The 19129-nt window shown below is 44.3% G+C and overlaps 1 protein-coding gene across 1 annotated transcript; it reads right to left on the reverse strand.

Annotated features, from left to right (window-relative positions):
- Positions 1-380: 380 nt before the first annotated feature.
- On the reverse strand, positions 381-16043 carry FETUB (fetuin B). The gene is made up of 7 exons (XM_075004437.1): positions 15822-16043; positions 10470-10580; positions 8988-9075; positions 5269-5435; positions 3833-3946; positions 1818-1907; positions 381-1022 (listed from the first exon to the last, which is right to left on the reverse strand). The coding sequence occupies exons 1-7, from the start codon at positions 16041-16043 to the stop codon at positions 381-383; spliced, it is 1434 nt and encodes a 477-aa protein (XP_074860538.1).
- Between the last annotated feature and the right edge of the window lie 3086 nt (positions 16044-19129).

Raw genomic sequence — 19129 nt, forward strand, 5'->3', positions numbered from 1 at the left:
GTGTCATGTCCAGTTTGGACTCCTGCTAGTATCTGCTAACAGATGTTAGGGGAACTCAGGCTGTACCTTAACAAGTCGGCAGTAAATGTTGCTACTTAGCATGTTCTGTCTTGAGGCATTTGGACTGTGTCTGTCCAGCATTCTGCCTGCTGCAGGCTACTGTGCCCTGACACTGCTCTACAACTGCCCTTCACTAACCTCTGCCCTGTTGGGGCGGGGCATGGGGAGAGTTTGACCCCAAATTCTCTTGCTGGAAAATACCTAATGAAATTCCTTTTCCTAGTCAGTCCCTTAGAGCCGTTTAAACCTGCCCAACACCAGACACCAGCGCTGAAAAGAAAATTTTATTTATTGAAAGTTCTTGCATGCCGTTGGAAACGTTATTCAGCCACGGTTTGCCGTGGTATCATTGTTAATGTTTTGACAGGGTTTCTGGGAAGTAAAGGGAGGATGATTGAATTAATGAACTTGGGCTCTCCTGGGCACATGTCTGATTGTGAAGGTGTTTCAGGGAAAGGGAGAATGACTGGACCAGAAGCAGGCCTAGTTAAGCCTGGCTTTCCTGCTGGTCTATCTGTCTGAAGCTTTTTTACATCAGTGGTAGCATGGGTATCTGGACGGGCTGCCATTGGCTTTGCCATCTCTGGGGGAACAGTCTTTTCATAGATGTGTTCAGACTGATTTTCTGGTAAGGTGTGAAGAGACACATGCTCCTCTTTTGCAGGGAGAACTTTAACCCAACCTACTGTTTTTTCCAGATGTGGGGAGAAGTGACTGGCTTCAGGAGGAGAAGGCTGATGATGATCATGGTTGTGGCGGTGGCGGTTGTGGTTGTGGTGGGGATGATGGTGCTTGTGGTGGGGATGATGGTGCTTGTGGGGGTGATGGTGGGGGTGCTTAGGAGGATGCTGATTCCCATTCTTTTCATGGTGGTGAGGATGTTCATGGCTTTCATCATCATCTTGATTTGGTTTATGAGATCTACGGCCAGGGTGCTGCTCCTGTTCTTCAATGGTGGGAGCCTAAATTGGCAAACAGCAAACATATGCATGTATTAATTAAAGCTACTTAAAATCCTTGCTCTTAGGAAAGGCTTAGATCTTGTTTCTCTTCAGGATCAATCCAAATTCCAGCAATCAGTATCCACCATTGAGGTAGCTGCACTAATGCAAACTCATCTGGTACACAAGCAAAACTACTGCAGCACACAGTTACCCTTTCTTGGAAGCTGGAAAATTCAGCTGTTTCTCTCCTTATGTTACTTGGACTGTTGCTTTAGTTCTGTATCTATTATTTTCAAATGCTATGGAAAGTGTTTGGGATACAGTTTGTTTTAGTGACTACGGATTTGTCTACCCTGTAATCTGTGGTGTGACTACAACATAAGTAGGCATATTTGGGTGAGCTTTGATCTAGCTAGCTTGAACAAGAATAGCAGTTAAACTGTGGGCACATGGACTGCATAAGTTTGCAAAGAACTCTGGGCAGTGGCTTGCCTGAAATTGTATTGCCTTTTTTTGCCATGTGGGTATTATCCTTTGAGGAAGTGCATTTTGGCCACGAAAGCCCATGAGCTAATAACTTTGTTAGTCTCTAAGGTGCCATGGGACTGCTTGTTATCTGTGAAGCTACAGACTAACATGACTGAGACCATTTATCACAAGTGAGTTAATTTCTGATTTGGCCTATGCATTTCTCTTAATTATGGAGTCTATTTCTTTGTAGTTAATCCTAACACAGAATGATAAGACTTTCTTCATTCCAGTTTTAAATTATCAAGGACCATTTTGCAGACTTTGAAGCAGCTGGAGAAATACCTGTGGATCGTAGATTTCACATGATATTCTGATAAACTGATGATGATCAATTTGGCTTTTCACTACAGAGCCTTTGCAGAAACCAGTATGCTAGAAAAAGAGATGGCAGATTAGGACAAGTGAGCGTCAAACAACATTTGATCACTAGTATTTAGATTTTAAGGTGGTAGAATAGGAGATTATGGAAGTCCAGCGTTAGCCCCACAAATGCATTTGCATAGTTGCATAGTAGTGCAGATTTTTGATTTTTCAATTTTTAAAACTAATTAGGAGGACAGATTTCCCAGATGAATTTTTTTTATCTCTGAGTGAGACTAGATGACGTCAGTAAAAATGCTAGCAGGCACCTGTGGGTCTTCTACACTATGCTGTAATATTACCAATGTGGAACTGCATTGGTGATAGGGGACATTTTCAGAAAATGCCATTAGAGGCAAGGTCTGTGAAAAACCATATTAGATTATGGTTCTCAGAAAAAACAAATCTCTTGACACTGATCAAGGAAGCCTTACTAGACTACTGACAGGAACAACTGTGGGCTTGTTACATGGCAACATGGGCTCTGAACTACACAGATCTAATGTACTGTTCTCAAACTTCCCAGGTGGACCCTGCTGGTTGTGAACTCAAAGGTACCTGGTGCATATGAATATAATTGTTTGGAATTGGACCACATCTGTGCAGTGGGTCTTTTCAACAAAAACTCATTACTTACTAAATCTGTTAGCCCTTAGGGTGCTACAGGACTGCTTATTATTTGTGTGGCCCTTCCTCTTGCCTAATTCCTGTGCACCTGGAGAGCAGTAGAGATGGACGTGGCCGAGCAGACAGCCATGGAGCATTGTGGGATACATACGGGACACCTCTGGAGGCTAATAAAGTCTATTGAAAGACGTGGTGTTTCTACACTAACCCTAATTCAAACTTTTAAATTCAAACTTGACGCTATGTTGAGTAACTTACCACGGTGTTATAATATCGACTTTAGCACTGCCTAAAATCAACCTAATGGTTTTTGCAGTTTAGACAGTGACAATGTAAAATCGAGCTAACTGCCTTAAATTTGACTTTATCATGTAGTGTAGACATAGCCTTAGATTGTACGTTTTTGGGGGGCAGGAATTGTTTTTAGTTCTGTATTTGGCCAGCCCCTTGTACAATGGGTCCCTCATCCATGATTAATAATAAGTAACAATCCTTTAGGACTTGATCCAAAGTCCAGTGAAGTCAATGAAAAGACTCCTAGGCTACGTCTACACGTGAAGCCTACATCGAAGTAGCCTATTTCGATGAATAACGTCTACATGTCCTCCAGGGCTGGCAACGTCGATGTTCAACATCGAAATAGGCGCTGCGAGGGAACGTCTACGCGCCAAAGTAGCACACATCGAAATAAGGGTGCCAGGCACAGCTGCAGACAGGGTCACAGGGCGGACTCAACAGCAAGCTGCTCCCTTAAAGGGCCCCTCCCAGACACAGTTGCACTAAACAACACAAGATCCACAGAGCCGACAACTGGTTGCAGACCCTGTGCATGCAGCATGGATCCCCAGCTGCAGCAGCAGCAGCCAGAAGCCCTGGGCTAAGGGCTGCTGCCCACGGTGACCATAGAGCCCCGCAGGGGCTGGAGAGAGAGCATCTCTCAACCCCTCAGCTGATGGCCGCCATGGCGGACCCCGCTATTTCGAAGTTGTGGGACGCGCAACGACTACACGGTCCCTACTTCGACATTGAACGTCGAAGTAGGGCGCTATAACGATCCCCTCATGGGGTTAGCGGCTTCGACGTCTCGCCACCTAACGTCGATGTTAACATCGAAATAGCGCCCAACACGTGTAGCCGTGACGGGCGCTATTTCGAAGTTAGTGCCGCTACTTTGAAGTAGCGCGCACGTATAGACACGGCTCTAGTGAGTCCAGGGGGCTTTGGATCACATCTGCAAAAAAATAAAACAGAAGATATGCAAAATGATTACAGCCACAGCGTCGACTATTTTTGCAAGCAGAATTACTTACAGCCAATGCAGAGGAGAGAGGCTTGCAGTTGGAGACATCAGCAACGGATTCATTTTTGGAGCAGGATGTTTCCTGAATTGTAAACTCTACAAAGTATGCAGGACCAACAACCCACTGTCAAAGTTTTGTGTGGAAGGAGAAATAGAGAGCAATAGTGTTGTTAGCCTTTGCAAATGTGCCATCAAGAAGAAAACAAACTCAATAATCCCAGTCCTGAACCCTTTGCATTCAGTGCAAAACTTCCTTGAACAGAGGGAGCAGGGTTAGACTTCTGAGTTTGTTAGCTATATTGCAGGAGAATATAGTTTTCAAATTCTTTGACTGTTGTTCACAGCATGGATGAACAACATGTGGCCTGTGGGTCAGAAGCAGTTCACCAGGGTTAGCCCCTGGTTGCCCATGAAATGGGTCATTTGTTGACACTTCCACAGCTATGGCCACTCACAGCTGCAGTTGGCTGCTTTTCGCTACTTCTGGCCAATGAGAACTGCAGGAAGTGGTGTCCCAGACCACAGCACTTCCTGCGGTTTCCATTGTGTGGGAATGGTGATCTGCATCCAACAGGAGCTGTGAGTGGCCGTATCTACAGACATGCAGGTAAATAACCTGTCTAACATCTTACCTCTTACACAGAATTCCTACTGATGTATTGCTAGCTCATGAATCGGTCAAATCTGAAACTAGATTAAAATGCTTTATCTGAAATACTAGTAGTAGCTGATATTTACACAGAGCTTTTCATCCAAAGATCCTCATTGTGCCTCAGCCAACTTTTTATTGTTAAGGTATCACTAGACCCAGTCCTGAAATGCAGGCACTTCTGGGTTTGAAAGTGGACAAATTTGAACAGCACACAATATGGCCTGCAATACACATTCGCTCAGACTAGATGATTGTGATGGTCCCTTCTGACCTTAAAGTCTATGAATGATACTACATAATCGTTTCAGTGAAGACTGTCCAGTTGAAATGAACTTTAGAGAGGAAAAACATATTTGTAAGAAACACATAGAATTTAGCTAGGACACTGATAACTAGCACCCCTTCACTGTGCAATGAGATTTTAAATTATTTTAAGCTAGTTTGGTGAGTTGCACATGTGTATAGAAAGGCACCTCTATGCTACACTAAATACTTTATCATCTGGGCCTTTTGTTAGAAGTAGGCCTGAATCAAAAGCCCAGACAGGAATACCGCTGTATTAGGAGCTCAAATCTAGATCTGAATTTTGCAAATAGCACTTCTCCCTGTAATAAACTTAATCAAAGCCCCAGATCTGCACTGCCTCAAACTTTGCAGGATCCAGAATCCTGTCCTGAACCAACTGCTCTTTCTCAGGTCCATCTCTGCTCCTTATAGAGCAACCTGTAAAACGTGCAGCGGTTGTATCAGTGCTCCCCAGGGCCTAAAGCAGGTTGTCTGAATCTCAGCCTTACCTGCATTGAAGCTTTGGAAACGTTGAGCACAGAGAAAAAATGAACTTGGTCACTCTCCTTGTTGAATTTGTCCAGGCTTACAACAGCTGTTTCCAGATACTTGGGCTCCGTTGGACAGCCAGGGATTGGACAGTCAGGGCAGATCCTTAAAACTGAGCTTGATGGCACTTTGCAGAAAATCACAAATACACACAGCTATGTAGTCAAACCATTGCATTCCCATGGACAGATACAGGTATGTAGGTGGGCAGGCGTATTTCATTCTTATTTGTTTTCTTTAGGGTTCAAGCCCCAGGCCCACATGTGTCCTTGGCATTTCACAGTTTCAAATAATATTTGAGACAAAGTTTATAGCCATTAACCTAGTAACTAGGGCTGTCAATTAACAAACATCAATGTCGGTGATTAATGCAGGGTAGAATTAACATGTTAAAAAATTAACGCACATTAATCGCAGATTTGCAGAGAGTGGGAAACCAGCATGAGCTGCTCCAGAGATCCTGTCTCATCACCGGAGGGTGCATGGTCCCAGGTCCAGCAGAGAATTAAACAAGACAACCTTGACAGCTGCCCTCTCCACTCCCAGGTAGGGTGACCATCCTTCCCATTTGTAATGGGACAGTCCCTTATTTAGGGTGCCTCACAGGCATCCCAACTTTTTAAAGAAAATGGTAAATTGTCCCAAATTTTACAGGTCTTCTGTTCCCCACCACCAGTGTCTCAGGGAAGCAGCCCCTCCCTCTGCAAAGTGTCTGCCTCGTTCCCCAGCATCCTGCACCTCAGAGAGGCAGCTCCTGCTACAGGGAAGCTTCTCCACAGGGCGGTTGCCCTTATTCCCTGATGCAGCAGCCCCCTCTGTGAGAGACCCCTTCCATGGGGCAGCTGCCACATTCCCTAGCCCCCTCTGCTAGGAGGCTGTCAAGCCCCTATTCTCTGCACCACCATCCCCAGCCAAGAGGTTGCGGAGTCCACATCCTCTGTTCCCCTTCATCAGGAGGCTGTGGAGCCGCCATCCCTGGTGCCTCACCAAGGAGCCCTGACATGGGACAGCAGCCCCCCATCCTCGGAGGCTGGTGTCCCATATTTGCCATATGACAATGTGGTCACCCTACTCCCAGGTGAATATATTTTTAAAAATAAAACAGTGGGGGGGACTTGCCCAAGCCGTCTCCCCTCTTTTAGGGATCACCCAACCCACCATCTCTTTACCTTCTGGGTCTGGGACTGACCATTACATCTGTTTTGGGGGCTGAGTCCCCGCTTCTGAACTCAGCACAGCCCATTGTAAGGTCTGTCCCCCTAGCCCAGGGGCTGATCCCTTCCCCCAGCTTGGGGGTTGACCCTTGCTACTCAAGCCCTGTGCCACCTGCAGTTGGGTGGTGAGCCTCCACCACCCAAACTCTGCACTGCCTACAGCAGCATCTACCCCCTTCTGGCCCTTATTATTTATTATTGTTTAACAGTGTGATTAATCATGGTCAATTTTTTAATCTCTTGATAGCCCAACTAGTAACTGAACTTTCATGTGGCACCCCTCATGAATGAAACCCCACAAATCCACCTCATCAGCCCTGCCCTGCTCCAAACATTGCCAAATAAACAATAGAGGCTTAGTTCACTTTGGAGCAGTGGTTCTCAACATATTTACTATTGTGTGTCACATAGGCAGCTCTCTGCATATTATGTGGGCCGCATCCACCCAATATAACATACCATACTACCTGTATGGCCCCGAGGATGTCATGTGGGCTGCAGATATGTGCTGACTGGGGGCTATGGGTTGACACCCACTGCTTTGAAGAATGCTGGCTTTTGCCTAACCAAATGTCGTTAGAGTTCTCCTTCCCACTGCTTCTAGAGAGGTCACAAAGAGCTTAGAATCCCTGCTCTGTTTGGTAGACAGCATAAGAAAGCTGTTAAAGTGTGCAGCTCCAGTGAGAAAGGGGCATATGTCCAGAACACCCAGAGTCAACTCATCTAATAGGCAGCCTCCATTAGTAAGACTCTGTTAGGGCACCAGATGCACTTTAGAAACGTGGGAAAAGATAGTGGTGCAGTACCACTTGCACTTCCCTTGGGGAGACCAAGTGGATAACAGCTTTCAAGTACCTAAAAGGTTGTTACAAGGCGGAGGGAGAAAAATTTTTCTCTTTAACCTCTGATGATAGCACAAGAAGCTTAAATTGCAACAAGGGAGGCTAGATTGGACATTAGAAAAAAATTCCTTGCTATAGAGTGGTTAGGCACTGGAATAAATTGCCTAGGGAACTTGTGGAATCTTCCTCATTGGAGATTTTTAAGGGCAGGTTAGGCAAACATCTGTCGGGCATGATCTAGATGTTACTTGGTCCTGCCATGAGTGCAGGGGACTGGACTCGAAGACCTCTCTAGGTTCCTTCCAGTTTTATGAATCTATGCATCCCACATGCACTCACATACTGCCCCCGCCCCCCTGCTGCCCCCACCAGCTGGCAATTTGCACCTTCTGGTAAATCAAACCCAGAGTTTGTGACTTTTTGAGAGGAGGTTATAGATGAGCCAAAACCAGAATGTTCCAATCTGGGTCTTTGATTCAGCCCATTATAGAACTAGGGGTAAGTAAGTCATAAAGATCAGATCTAGATCCAGACACCAGTAAAGTTCAGGAGTGTTTGTATCTGGGGCTTTGGCTTGGATGCCTCTCTAGTAAAAGTGTGAGGGCAGTTGCTCCAAAGGAAATGAAGTGATATTGGGAAGTGGGTCTCTCCAAAAGCACTTGTGGCATTATCAGGATGGATTTCCCACCAAAAAATGAAAATGTGAAAAATACCCCTGAAGAGATGTGTCAAAATAATACTTTAGAATGGGAGTTTTGCCTGAATATGGCTGAAGGTACCCATCCACTCTTATCTAGCAGAAACATCAAAAATAACACAGATAATTCAAAAACATCAGAAACATCAAAATAACACAGATAATTCAGGGGGTGTTTGCTATCCCATATTCATTGCTGTCCCATGTCATATTGATTATCAGAGGATACGTGCTGGAAATAAGAATGCATTTGATTTTTCTGTAGCATTCTGGGTTCTTTACAGAAATACCCAACAATCTCATATTGACATCTGAGAAGCAACAACATGTCTGTTGGTTGAAGCAGGAAAGAGAGAATGAGGAGAAAAGGAATCTACTTCCAACTCAGTCATTAACTAGCTATAGGATCTTAGATAAAGGGCTTTGACTCTCTCTGTAATGGTAAAATTGGGATTATGATCCTTAGCTGCTTTTGTACAGCATTTGGATGTCTTTGGGGGAAAGGAGCTGTGTTGATGCAAAGGAATTGCATCATAGCCAGAATGCCAGGCCAAATACAGATACAAAAAGTCTCCTGTTGCCTTTTCAGTTTAAAACCAGAACCTTTCTACTTACGTTGTATACCCATGTTGGTTCTAAAAGTCCTCAAGGTTAACAGCTTGCATCCTTCTGACTGGAGAAAGTGTGGTAGGGCAGACATCATTGACAGTATAATATCATGAAACACCCCTGATATCATTTTTACAGTAACTCCTCAGAATAGAGCCATGCTTTAAGTAGAATCCTGCACAGACACAAAATTTGTATGTGCGTCTGATCTGTGATCCCCGACAACAGTCCCCAGATATCCATGGATTTGCTGAGCTCTGGCTTTAAGCATTCTTTTTAAATTCTTTATTATAAGAAACATACTAAGAATAACGTACCTGGCTGTAAAGTGCACTCATAGCTATGCAGGTGAACAATTCTCCATGGCTTGTTAATGTAGAGGGTTGCTTTACACTGCCCAAAAACCTAAAGGAAAATAAATATGTTCTGGGACTGTAGGCAGAAATTAATTTTGCAACCTGTCAGTACCGGCAGAGCCACAGTGTATTATTTTCCATAGTTTTTATACAATTCTTTACAAGAAAACTTTTGCCTTAGTATTCAGCTGAGAATTAAATATGTTTATTACCTGAAAGGGCCTGTGAGAAATAAAAAGTCATATCCTCCATTGGTACAAATCAACATAGTTCTGTTGACTTCAGTGGAGCAATGTCCATTCACACCAATTTAGAATCTGCCCAGGAGGTTCAGATTCTCAGTTGGCCGCTAACTACCGCTGAGAAAACGGAGCTCAAAGGAGCTGGTTTGGGCTCCCTGATCATATGGCCGGTCTACATCTGTCCGGCGACAATTAGCTGTCTGCCTCCCATGGTGTCTTCTGGCAACTGGGGACTGATGCAGTACAGGGGCACTTGCACACTTCCTTTTTTACCTGGCTTTGCCCCCTCCATTGAAAACACTGAGGGGTGTGTACACAGAGCCCAACCATCTGAAAACAGCTGGAGCTCAGCACGGTGGATGTGTCCTATCCCTTCTTGCTATCTTCCAGTCATGTGCCTTTTCCATGCTGTGTTGGTTGCCAGGGATAAAAGTCTGTACATTAGCTTTGTGGCACTGGAGGACTGCACACTAACACAGCTTCCTCTCTTTGGCTACTCATACAACAGTGAGCCTCTGTTGATTATGCTGGCTTTAGCATGAGTTTCTGTCAGCAGTATTGAAAGACTTTTGTCCCAACCAATATGTTCATCCTATCAGTGACTTTAAATCTTAATGCTCAAGTGGCCTCTGAGAATTTCCCTTGTGGGATCAAGGCACCGAGGCTAGACATTTCTGAAATCTGATAACAGTGTCCTTTGGGGCCACTCACCCTTCACTTTTTCTCCCTTAGTGGAGGGCTCCACAGGTGTATAAAAGGGGTAGAGCGCAACCACTCAGGAGTTCCAGGTAACTGCCAAAGGAGCTGCGTTGATGGCCAGGAAATTGCTTAAGATCAATAAAGCAAGTCTCTTTCACTTCTGCTTTGTGAGGCTATTTTTCAGAGAAATGCTTACAGGAATTTTAAACACTGCTTAACTTGCATATTTACCAGTCGGTGCTTTTTAGTACTGGTTGAAAAAAACTGTTGAAATTTTGACTGCGAGAACTCTTACAGACTAGTTAGAAAACAGCAAAATATTTTTCATGGAAATGCTTTCAAACTTTTTTCAAAATATTTTTCATTAAATGGTTTAAAAGTTTTAACCAGCCTACTGTTTACAAGAGCCCTCTGTGCAAGGATCTTTGCTTCCTTCAATAATGGCTGAGCCATATGCTCTGCTGTGCACTTAACTTTAAACATAAATAAATAAAATGCTTACAGTTTCATGTGCAGGTCGGTTCTTGCATTCCTTCCACAATCTTCTGCTGAGCACGTGGCATTCAGTTTCTACCACATCCAAAGTGAGATAGAAGACAGACCCAGTGATTTCCTAAGCACAGAGAAGAAAGTGATATGTCACAATTTCACCCTTCAAAAAGAAAAAAGAATAACGCTGAGGGATGGGCAGATGTCTAGAAGGTCATGCAAGCACACCACCCAAAGATCTGAAAATGTAGCAGGCCAAATCTTCAGGTATAGTTTGAACCTCTCTAATCTGGAATTTTCTCATCTGGCAACATCCATAATCTGGCATGATTTTAGCCGGACAGCCATTTTTCATGCCAAGTTTCCCATGGTCCCATAAAGTTTGTTTACAGCCACCGACCCCTGTGTTCTGTGCTGTTAGCTGTAATTTACTCCTAAATGGCTTCTAGTCAAGTAAGCAGCAGAAGTGTTGGAAATGTGCTAGGCAATATTGACCTCCCATGGTTTGGCAAATTCTCTCATTTGTCACTGATCAGGTGCCCAGGGTGCCGGCGGAGAGAGATGCAACCTGTAGTGTAAAAAAACAAAATGTGATGGATTCCCCCAGAGTTCCACCTGGAACTGCAGTACTGCCGAGCCCTCTGATGCATCAGCCTGTGCTGTGGTAACAAGCTGCAGATTCACTTCTGGTCCTGTACTTCCATGAAGCATCCACAGAGGTAGGAACATGTCCAGTTGCAGTTACATGCAGGCTGTCAGACCAGCCCCTGTATAGAAAAGCTACAGCACAATGCAACTTCCATCTCCCCATGCACACACCCCTTCTGGAGTATAAATGCAAAATTATGTGATCTTTTGCTGCACAGGAAACTGTACAGTGTAAACTCATAAAGCCTGCCCCTCCCTCAATGAGGAGAGGAATATGCAACCGCCTTTGTCCCTTGAGCTATGATTCTCATTTCATTCCCACTCACGGATTTTGATAAAGCAAAAGCAAGTTTATTAACTACACAAGATAGATTTTAAGTGATTATAAAGGACAGCAAACAGATCAAAGCAGATTACCTAGAAAATAAACAAAATGCAAACTAAATTTAATAGACCAGATAGATTGGATATGAAGACTGATAGCAGATTCTCACCCTAGAGATGACACAAACAGGCTGCAGTTTTCTTAAGGGGCAAGCTGTTCTTCCTCATAGCTTGGAAGAGCCAGGTCTTTCATACACAGAGTAGAAACCCCTTTAGCTTGTTTCCAGAACTTTCTCCAGTTAAGTCTGTGTTCCTCATGAGCTTCTAGAGGCATGTCTACACTACAGAATTATTCCAGAATACCTTATTTGGAGTTATTATTCCAAAAAAAGATATTCCAGAATAACACATCCACACTACAGAGAAGCTCCAAAATAAGTAAAACTTATTCTGAAATATCAAAACAAAAAGCAGTCAAGTAGCACTTTAAAGACTAGCAAAATAATTTATTAGGTGAAGAAGTGGGTCTGTCCCATGAAAGGTCACCTAATAAATTATTTTGCTAGTCTTTAAAGTGCTACTTGACTGCTTTTTGTTTTGATAGTGTATGGGCTAGCCTGGCTCCCTCTCTGTTATTATTCTGAAATAATGTGCCCATGCACAATGGAGCCTATTTTGGATGAGAGCCCCCAGAAACACTCTACTGCTGTGTCTGCACAGCATCATCATTTAGGAATAAGCTATTCTGGACTAGTTTATTTCAAAATAGCCCCTATTCCTTGTCTATACAGCCCCATTTCAAAGTATCTATTTCAGAATAGGCATTATTTCTTGTAGAATGAGGTTTACAGAATTAGAAATAAGCACTCTGCTATTTGAAAATTATTTTCAAATAGCAGTTTTGCTGTGTATGCGCTCACAAATTTATTTTGGAATAGCTGTTTTTCGGAAATAAATTTCTCTGTAGACATATCCTAGGGATCTTGTTGTTTGGTGAGTGAAGACTTTCTGGTGATGTCATCTCCTGCCTTATATAGCTGTAGCATATGGCGGGAACCCTGCGTTACAAAACGTGGTTCAGAATCTGGTTTGTGGAAAAATACTGACACCCCAAGATGTAGTCCAGAATTATGTGGCCTGGTCACATCATCTTGAGATTCATGGCACCCATTATTTACAGGCTGTCTGTAGTGTTCTTAGGAAGGTTCACAAGGTGGGAGATAAACTTCCCCCAAGGCCAACTGTTTTCCTAACTGCCAATTATTCTGAATACACTCTTCTTCCCGCACTATTAAAACTGAAGGCATCTTGTCTAGTGGGCATTACCCGCATGTAATTACATTTGAAATGAAGATACAGTCATAACTTCATATAAAAAAGATACACACATACAAAGAGCATAATTATAGCCAGAAGATCAAAACTTTTCTGATACTTCATATGATTTATATTGTACAAAAAATCACAATTATGTTATAATCATATCAAAATATTCATGTGACTAATATGGGATGCAGCTGGCATTTGCCAGCTGAGGATCTGGCCTGCTAGAACACCTGTTCTCCTAAAATATTTCTAGTGCCCCTTGCTCTCCATAAGATCTGAATTATTGCAAAAACAATATTTCTTTGAGTTATTTTCATGCTTCTTGTTCTGGTGCCAACCAGAACCTGTGAATGAGGAGGAACCTTGGTAAAGGGAACTAGCTTTTAAACTAATGATCAGAAATATATGGTTTGATTTCAATTTAGGTCTGATCTAATTATAGTGAAAACAAAAATATCTATAGGTGTGTTGCATCAGTAAATAAAGAATGTCTATTGTTGAAGCTGACATTTTCTAGCATACACAGAGCACATGACCTCTGAAGCATTCTGTGGGATAGCTCACTGGACTAGGAGTAAGGAGACCTACGTTCTCTTCTTGGCTTGGCCACTGGCCTACTGGGTTACCTTGGGCAAATTGCCACCTTCCTCTGTGTCCAAAATTACCTGCCTGTAAAATGTGATATTGATACTGTTCTCCTTGGTAAAGTGCTTTTGTGATATGTGTGTAGTACTTAGAGGCACTGTGACCTCATCTGGGGTGAGTGAAGTCTCTGCTCTACAGCCTCTGCTGAGAGCTGGCCAGCCTTTAGCTCATGGGGTAGAGTGCAGGGCTTTAGACCCTATGCTCACAGGGTCTATCCCTGGTGTCAGCAACCCAGGTCTGTCAGTGTTACATGTGGAAGGAAAGTGCTGGGTATTATTAAGGAAGGAGGTACTGCAGGTCTCTCCTGGGCTTTGCCATCACTATATGGATATAGTTTTCTGCCAAGGCAAATCACTTGCTTTGATTCTGTTGACACTAACATTGCCAGTCTCATGCATGCTGGCAAGTCTTAGAGCCAGAAGGGAATAGACAGCTGCAGGTCAGCATTTCTGGAGGGCGTGACATGTTGCAAAGGAAAGAAGTAAATGCATTCCAAAATCTACTGATGACTTACAATCTATTTAGAGCCCTGTCACTGAAGTACATTGATCATCATTTCCTGTAAATAAAGGGCTCTGTCTTACTCCCATCTGAGTCAATGTCAAAAGTCTTAAAGTAGGATCAAGCCACAAACACATAGGGGCAGATTTGAAACTGATGGCGCATTGAAAAGTTTTTCACCATAAGTAGTGATCACAGAAATGAGGGGGAAAGAAAGGCTGTGGCTTTTCCTCTGACTGAAAACAGGCAAAAATATGTTTCTCAACCCTTTCTGTGGAGCGAATGTGTTGCAGGGATCTATTAGCATAAGGAATAATATGGCCTATATGAATGCACACTCTGCTCCAGTTTTGCACAGTATGTATGTGACAAAGTCTCAGTAGTACTGTTTGTGCTTTTGGCTCAGTTGCTGGGTTTATCTGATGTATTTTGCTGTTATACGCCGTGTCAAGGCCCTTCTATTTGTACATTTTTTAGAACTAAAAGAGTAAAAATAAATAAAAATAACCACACAAGCCAGGATACAAGCTGTGTCTTAAAGGCAATGAGTGAAAAGGCAATGGAAGTGAGTGACAGACAACATTTAGAAAATAGGTCCAGGTGGCCCCCTGTGCTGAGACATGTCTGGCACAAGAGAAGGGGGATGAATCCATCAGAGAGCAAGTGCCGCATGGCACATCTGCATCAGCCCTGTCATAAATTCAAGTAACCTAAGCACTGCTCTGATTTGTGCCATCTGGCTGTGGGCCACAGTGGATTATTCTCTAGCTGGGGATTACCACAGCACATTGTGCTCTGGCCACACCCACAATGTACCTCTGATTTGCCGGTTATGATGTAGTTAGCTCAGGGAGAAGCATTAATACTAGCTGTGCTGGTTCTCTGCCAGCTGACAGTGATTCCATGTGGGAAATTTTTAGCTGCCCTGATCTGGTTGGTTTCTGGTAACTTTGAGCCATTTGAACAGTGCAAAGAGCAGAGAAATGGACTCAAAGAGTAGCAAAGTATGTGTGCAACTTTCTTGACACAATTCCTGGTCACTAGAGGATAAATTTAACCATGGTATTTTCCTGTGCGGGTTATTAAGAAGCTATATCTTGGTGGGCAGGAAATAGTGACAAGTCATAGTAGATGCAGGAGATTGTTAAATACCTGGCAATGTTCAGTTACATCGCGGTAGTCATTAAACAGTGCAAGTGAGTGCACAGATTTGGTTATGCATGTGCAGTAAAACGAGGGGGTGTCATTACCATGTTTGAATAGTGCCTCGCGTATTGGGGCCTTACACATCAATATCTATTGATCCTGGCTGACCTCCTACCTATTATTTTAATGCAAACAATAATACTGTATGTAAATAAAAGAGTCACGCAGTGAGATATAGTTTCCCCTGAGAGCTACATTTATTTCAAAATCCAGTCTGATTTTTACATGGGATGTTGTTTCAAAGCTTGGCAAGTCAGTCTTCAGTGAGGTGCCCAATTGTATGTGAAAAATTCCCTGGGCCCAAAGAAGACATATTGATTTGCAGCTTGTATAGGCAAGTACATCTGAGCCAAGTGAGCGTACAATGCTATTAAATGCCGGTGGTGGTGTTTCACTCCTGCTGGACAGATGCCAAAGTGGTTGGCCATAGAGAATCAGATCCCCCTGCTTCCAATTGTCCTCACAGCTTTAAATTACTCTTGTGAAATTATTTCCATTCCTTTGTAGATGAAGTTGCCAGTGCCTGTATTGTCCTAGGAAAATTTAGCTCTTCATGCTTTTTCTTCACCTTAGAATCGATTCCCAGCCTTTGTGTCTTTCTGAGAATTCATTGGTTCAAACCCCCATTGCTAGGGCAGCAGGATAGTATATACACAGTGCACCCCTCCCTGCCAGCACAGGACAAACACTAGCCAAGAGTCAGAGGGTTGCTTACCTGGGGCTGTTCTTGGACGCTGAAAATTCTATAGAGACCGAGCACATAGCCTTCTCTTTGGTTGGCATTGATTTGGCGCAGTGCCATATCTGCAGCTGCCTCTATTGTAGAGTCATTACATGCCGGGGACGGTAACAGAGTTGGCGGTTCCGCGGCTGAAGGAGAAGCAGCCCAGGAGCATAGCAATTGAATACAAAAGAGACACACAATGAGCAGAGTCATTCTGCTAAGAAAATGGGGTGAGGCAGCTCAGAAATGTTGTAACCTTTGGGAAGCCACAGCAGAGAGGCCAGGGCCAGCCCGAAAGAATACGCTTTTGAAATGGAATCAGGCTTCTTTAAATACTTTGTTGTGTCATCTTTATACAACACCCTGACCATCACCTTTAAACCTGCATACATGGCAACTGCAAACACTGAGTCAATGATTAGAAGGTTGTACATTGACGGTAGCTGCTTGCAGACCAGGGCCAAATTCTACTCTTGGTTTCACGTGTCCACAATGGATTTCATTCAGCAGGCCACATGCGTATACCCTCTCTGATTTCGGTAGGCATGTACGCAGTAAACTGAGAACAAGATCTATTATAAAATCAAGGACCAAACTCTCACTGACTTTAACAGAAATAGGATGAGTGCCAAAATTTGGGTAACTGAATTTACACTTTTTATTTTATTAATTAAAGATATTCTGAAAAATATAATAACAAGCCTCCCTAAGATGTACAGAGCCATCTATGTGTGAGATGGAGAATGGAAATCTGCCTCACGGTAAGAGATAATATAATAGGGATACACCCTAAAAACACTTATGGTCCTTTAAGGGAGTAAGAGAAAGGCTGGGCAAGGCAGGGGTTAAACAGGTTCTGGTTCCCAATTAGTCCCACCCCAGTTCACCTGCAGCCAATGTCAGGCTTGGAGGCAGTGTAAGAGAGGAGAAGCTAGCCCAGTTCAGGGCTGACCAGCCAAGAGGCAGGAGCTGGCTCTGGCGCATGCAGGGCCTGAGTCAGAGCTGCCACCAGGTTGGCCATCAGAGGAGGGAGCCTCCGAAACTTTCCTCAGGGAGAGAGGGGGAAGAACCCCCGAGAACCACCCCTGCAGAGGGGAAGCTAGACTGTTGGGGCCATGCCCCAAACTAAGACTACAGCCTTTAGGGGTGGGCTGCAGACGTACACCCTGGGCATCTAGGCTCTGCAAGGGGCCTAGCCCCTAGGCCAGCCTGCCATCGTGGGGAACTGCTTACAAGGCCATATCGTGGTGCTTACTTTTAAGCAGAACTCTTCAGTGGGGAGTTATGATTATTACACTGAGCCTGAAATGCTAAGTGTTTCCCAAACATACAGAGGGACACAGCCCATGCCCCGACAAACCCAAGTACCATTGGGAGATGTCATGCAGAATGGGAGCTACCACCATAGGTGGGAGAAGCTAGGAAGATGTGTGGGCAAAGGTTATCAAAGTAATGTCAGGCAGTTGCATGCCTTGTTACGAATACATACAAAGCAATCTCTCCCCGGTCCACTAACATCTCCTTCCTGGGGCTGTTGCTCTTAAATTTAACTCACGTATCCTCCCTCACTGTCTCACACACGCCCACTACCCAACTGTCTCTGCACAGTGCTCAACCTCGCTGTTGCCGTCCAACCACCTCTAGCGTTACGCCATATTCTCCTGCCACCCTCACTTCAGTGGCAGCCTCAGGCAATTCTTCTTGCAAACATGCCATAACTCCCTCTGCCAATCAACACAAGCCCCCGCCCCTCAACATTAATGTGGATTGCAAAGGCTGCTCCCACTTCCTTCTCTTCCATCCCCACATGTGAACAGGCACCTGGCATTGTCTCACTGTGGTGCTGAGCTGGAACCAGGTGCCTATTAGCAAGGCACCAGATAACCCCTCTACTAATAAAACACACACAGCAACATTTCCATTAACATAGGCCAAAACCAGTGGGAGCTGGCCAGAAAAAGGGTGTACATGGTAAAATGTCTAACTGACACTGATGAATGTTAACTTCCATGCCAAGGGATGCCTGCAGAAAAAGCACCAAATAGGAGCACTCAGGATAAACTAAAGGGATGTGTTGCTTCATTGTAGAGTCTTTTGGCAGTGGCACCCTGCTAACCCCACCTCACTCCCCCCTAGTGTCTGTGAAAATTACACTGGTCGTGCACACTCATTTAATACCAGCTGATTGCAACAGATAGTGTGTACTTTTACCCATATCCTGCCCAATTTATACCACTATTTAAATCATCGCTAAATTTGACTCACAGGCCAAATAGGAGTTGCAGCTCTTCACATCAGGTTGGTGTTCAAAGACACAATTGTCCCCCTAACATTGTCAGCAGACCTATAGTGAGTATTGGCTCAGAGGCAAGACCCCTACTTATTAAGTCAGTAGCTTTTTGGATTCTCCCATCTACCCAGGCACTGACACAGCCTATCCCAGGATAGGCTGCAGGATGTAAAAGCAATATCGCAGCTCTTTGGTGCTTACAAGGCTGCAAGTTAGGGGCCAAGTTAGATTGCTATTGCAATGCCAGTATTTTAAGTTTATCAGCACTGATCAGTGCACTGGCTTCATTCTTTTTCAGCAGCAGTTAACATGGAAGTAAAATCGTAGGCACTTGCACTCCCATTAGTGATTTTTGAAGTTTATCCACCAGCCTAAGAAGCTGCTTGCCAGTCACCTGTTAGCTCTCAGGTGTGTTTCAAAACACAGACAGAAGAAGGTCATAGAAATGCCTTCAAAAGGAAAACTGGTTTGAAATGACACAGGGGTCAACTGTTGGTTACACTGCGGCACTCTTGGGGCGGGTTGAACCCGGTATGGCTGGTTTTATGTTCCTAAGATTCTGTGAAGGAAAGGTGTGATGGAAGGGAAAAGACAAAAATGGTAACATGTTTTTGAAATGATTTTAGTGCAGCCAAATGAAAGGTGTCAAAGAAACAGCCCTAGTAATTGAAGGCATTAGTAACAGCATTGCAAACTCCCTTAAACTGCCTCCTGCCATCTTGCTTCCCTCCTGCCCTGGACAGTTCTATCTCATGGGCAGCAGAGCTGACAGCCACTGAAAACCCCAGGACAAGGTGGGAGGGCCCCCGACTCTGTGCCACGGAAGAGGTGGGGCCTTGGGCAGTTAGCACTTAGCGCTGCCCAGACGCCAATGCAGGGTCTTCCCCCTGCCTCACAGTGGTGCAGAGCGGTGAAGCAGCACTGCAGTGGCTCTTAAAAGGAGCCTGTGGTGGCGGCTGGGGCTCCGAGTTCCTTTGAAACGCTGGGCCCCAGGGCAACTGTCCTCTTT

Source organism: Carettochelys insculpta, chromosome 10 (assembly GCF_033958435.1).
Source record: "Carettochelys insculpta isolate YL-2023 chromosome 10, ASM3395843v1, whole genome shotgun sequence".
Lineage (NCBI taxonomy): Eukaryota > Metazoa > Chordata > Testudines > Carettochelyidae > Carettochelys > Carettochelys insculpta.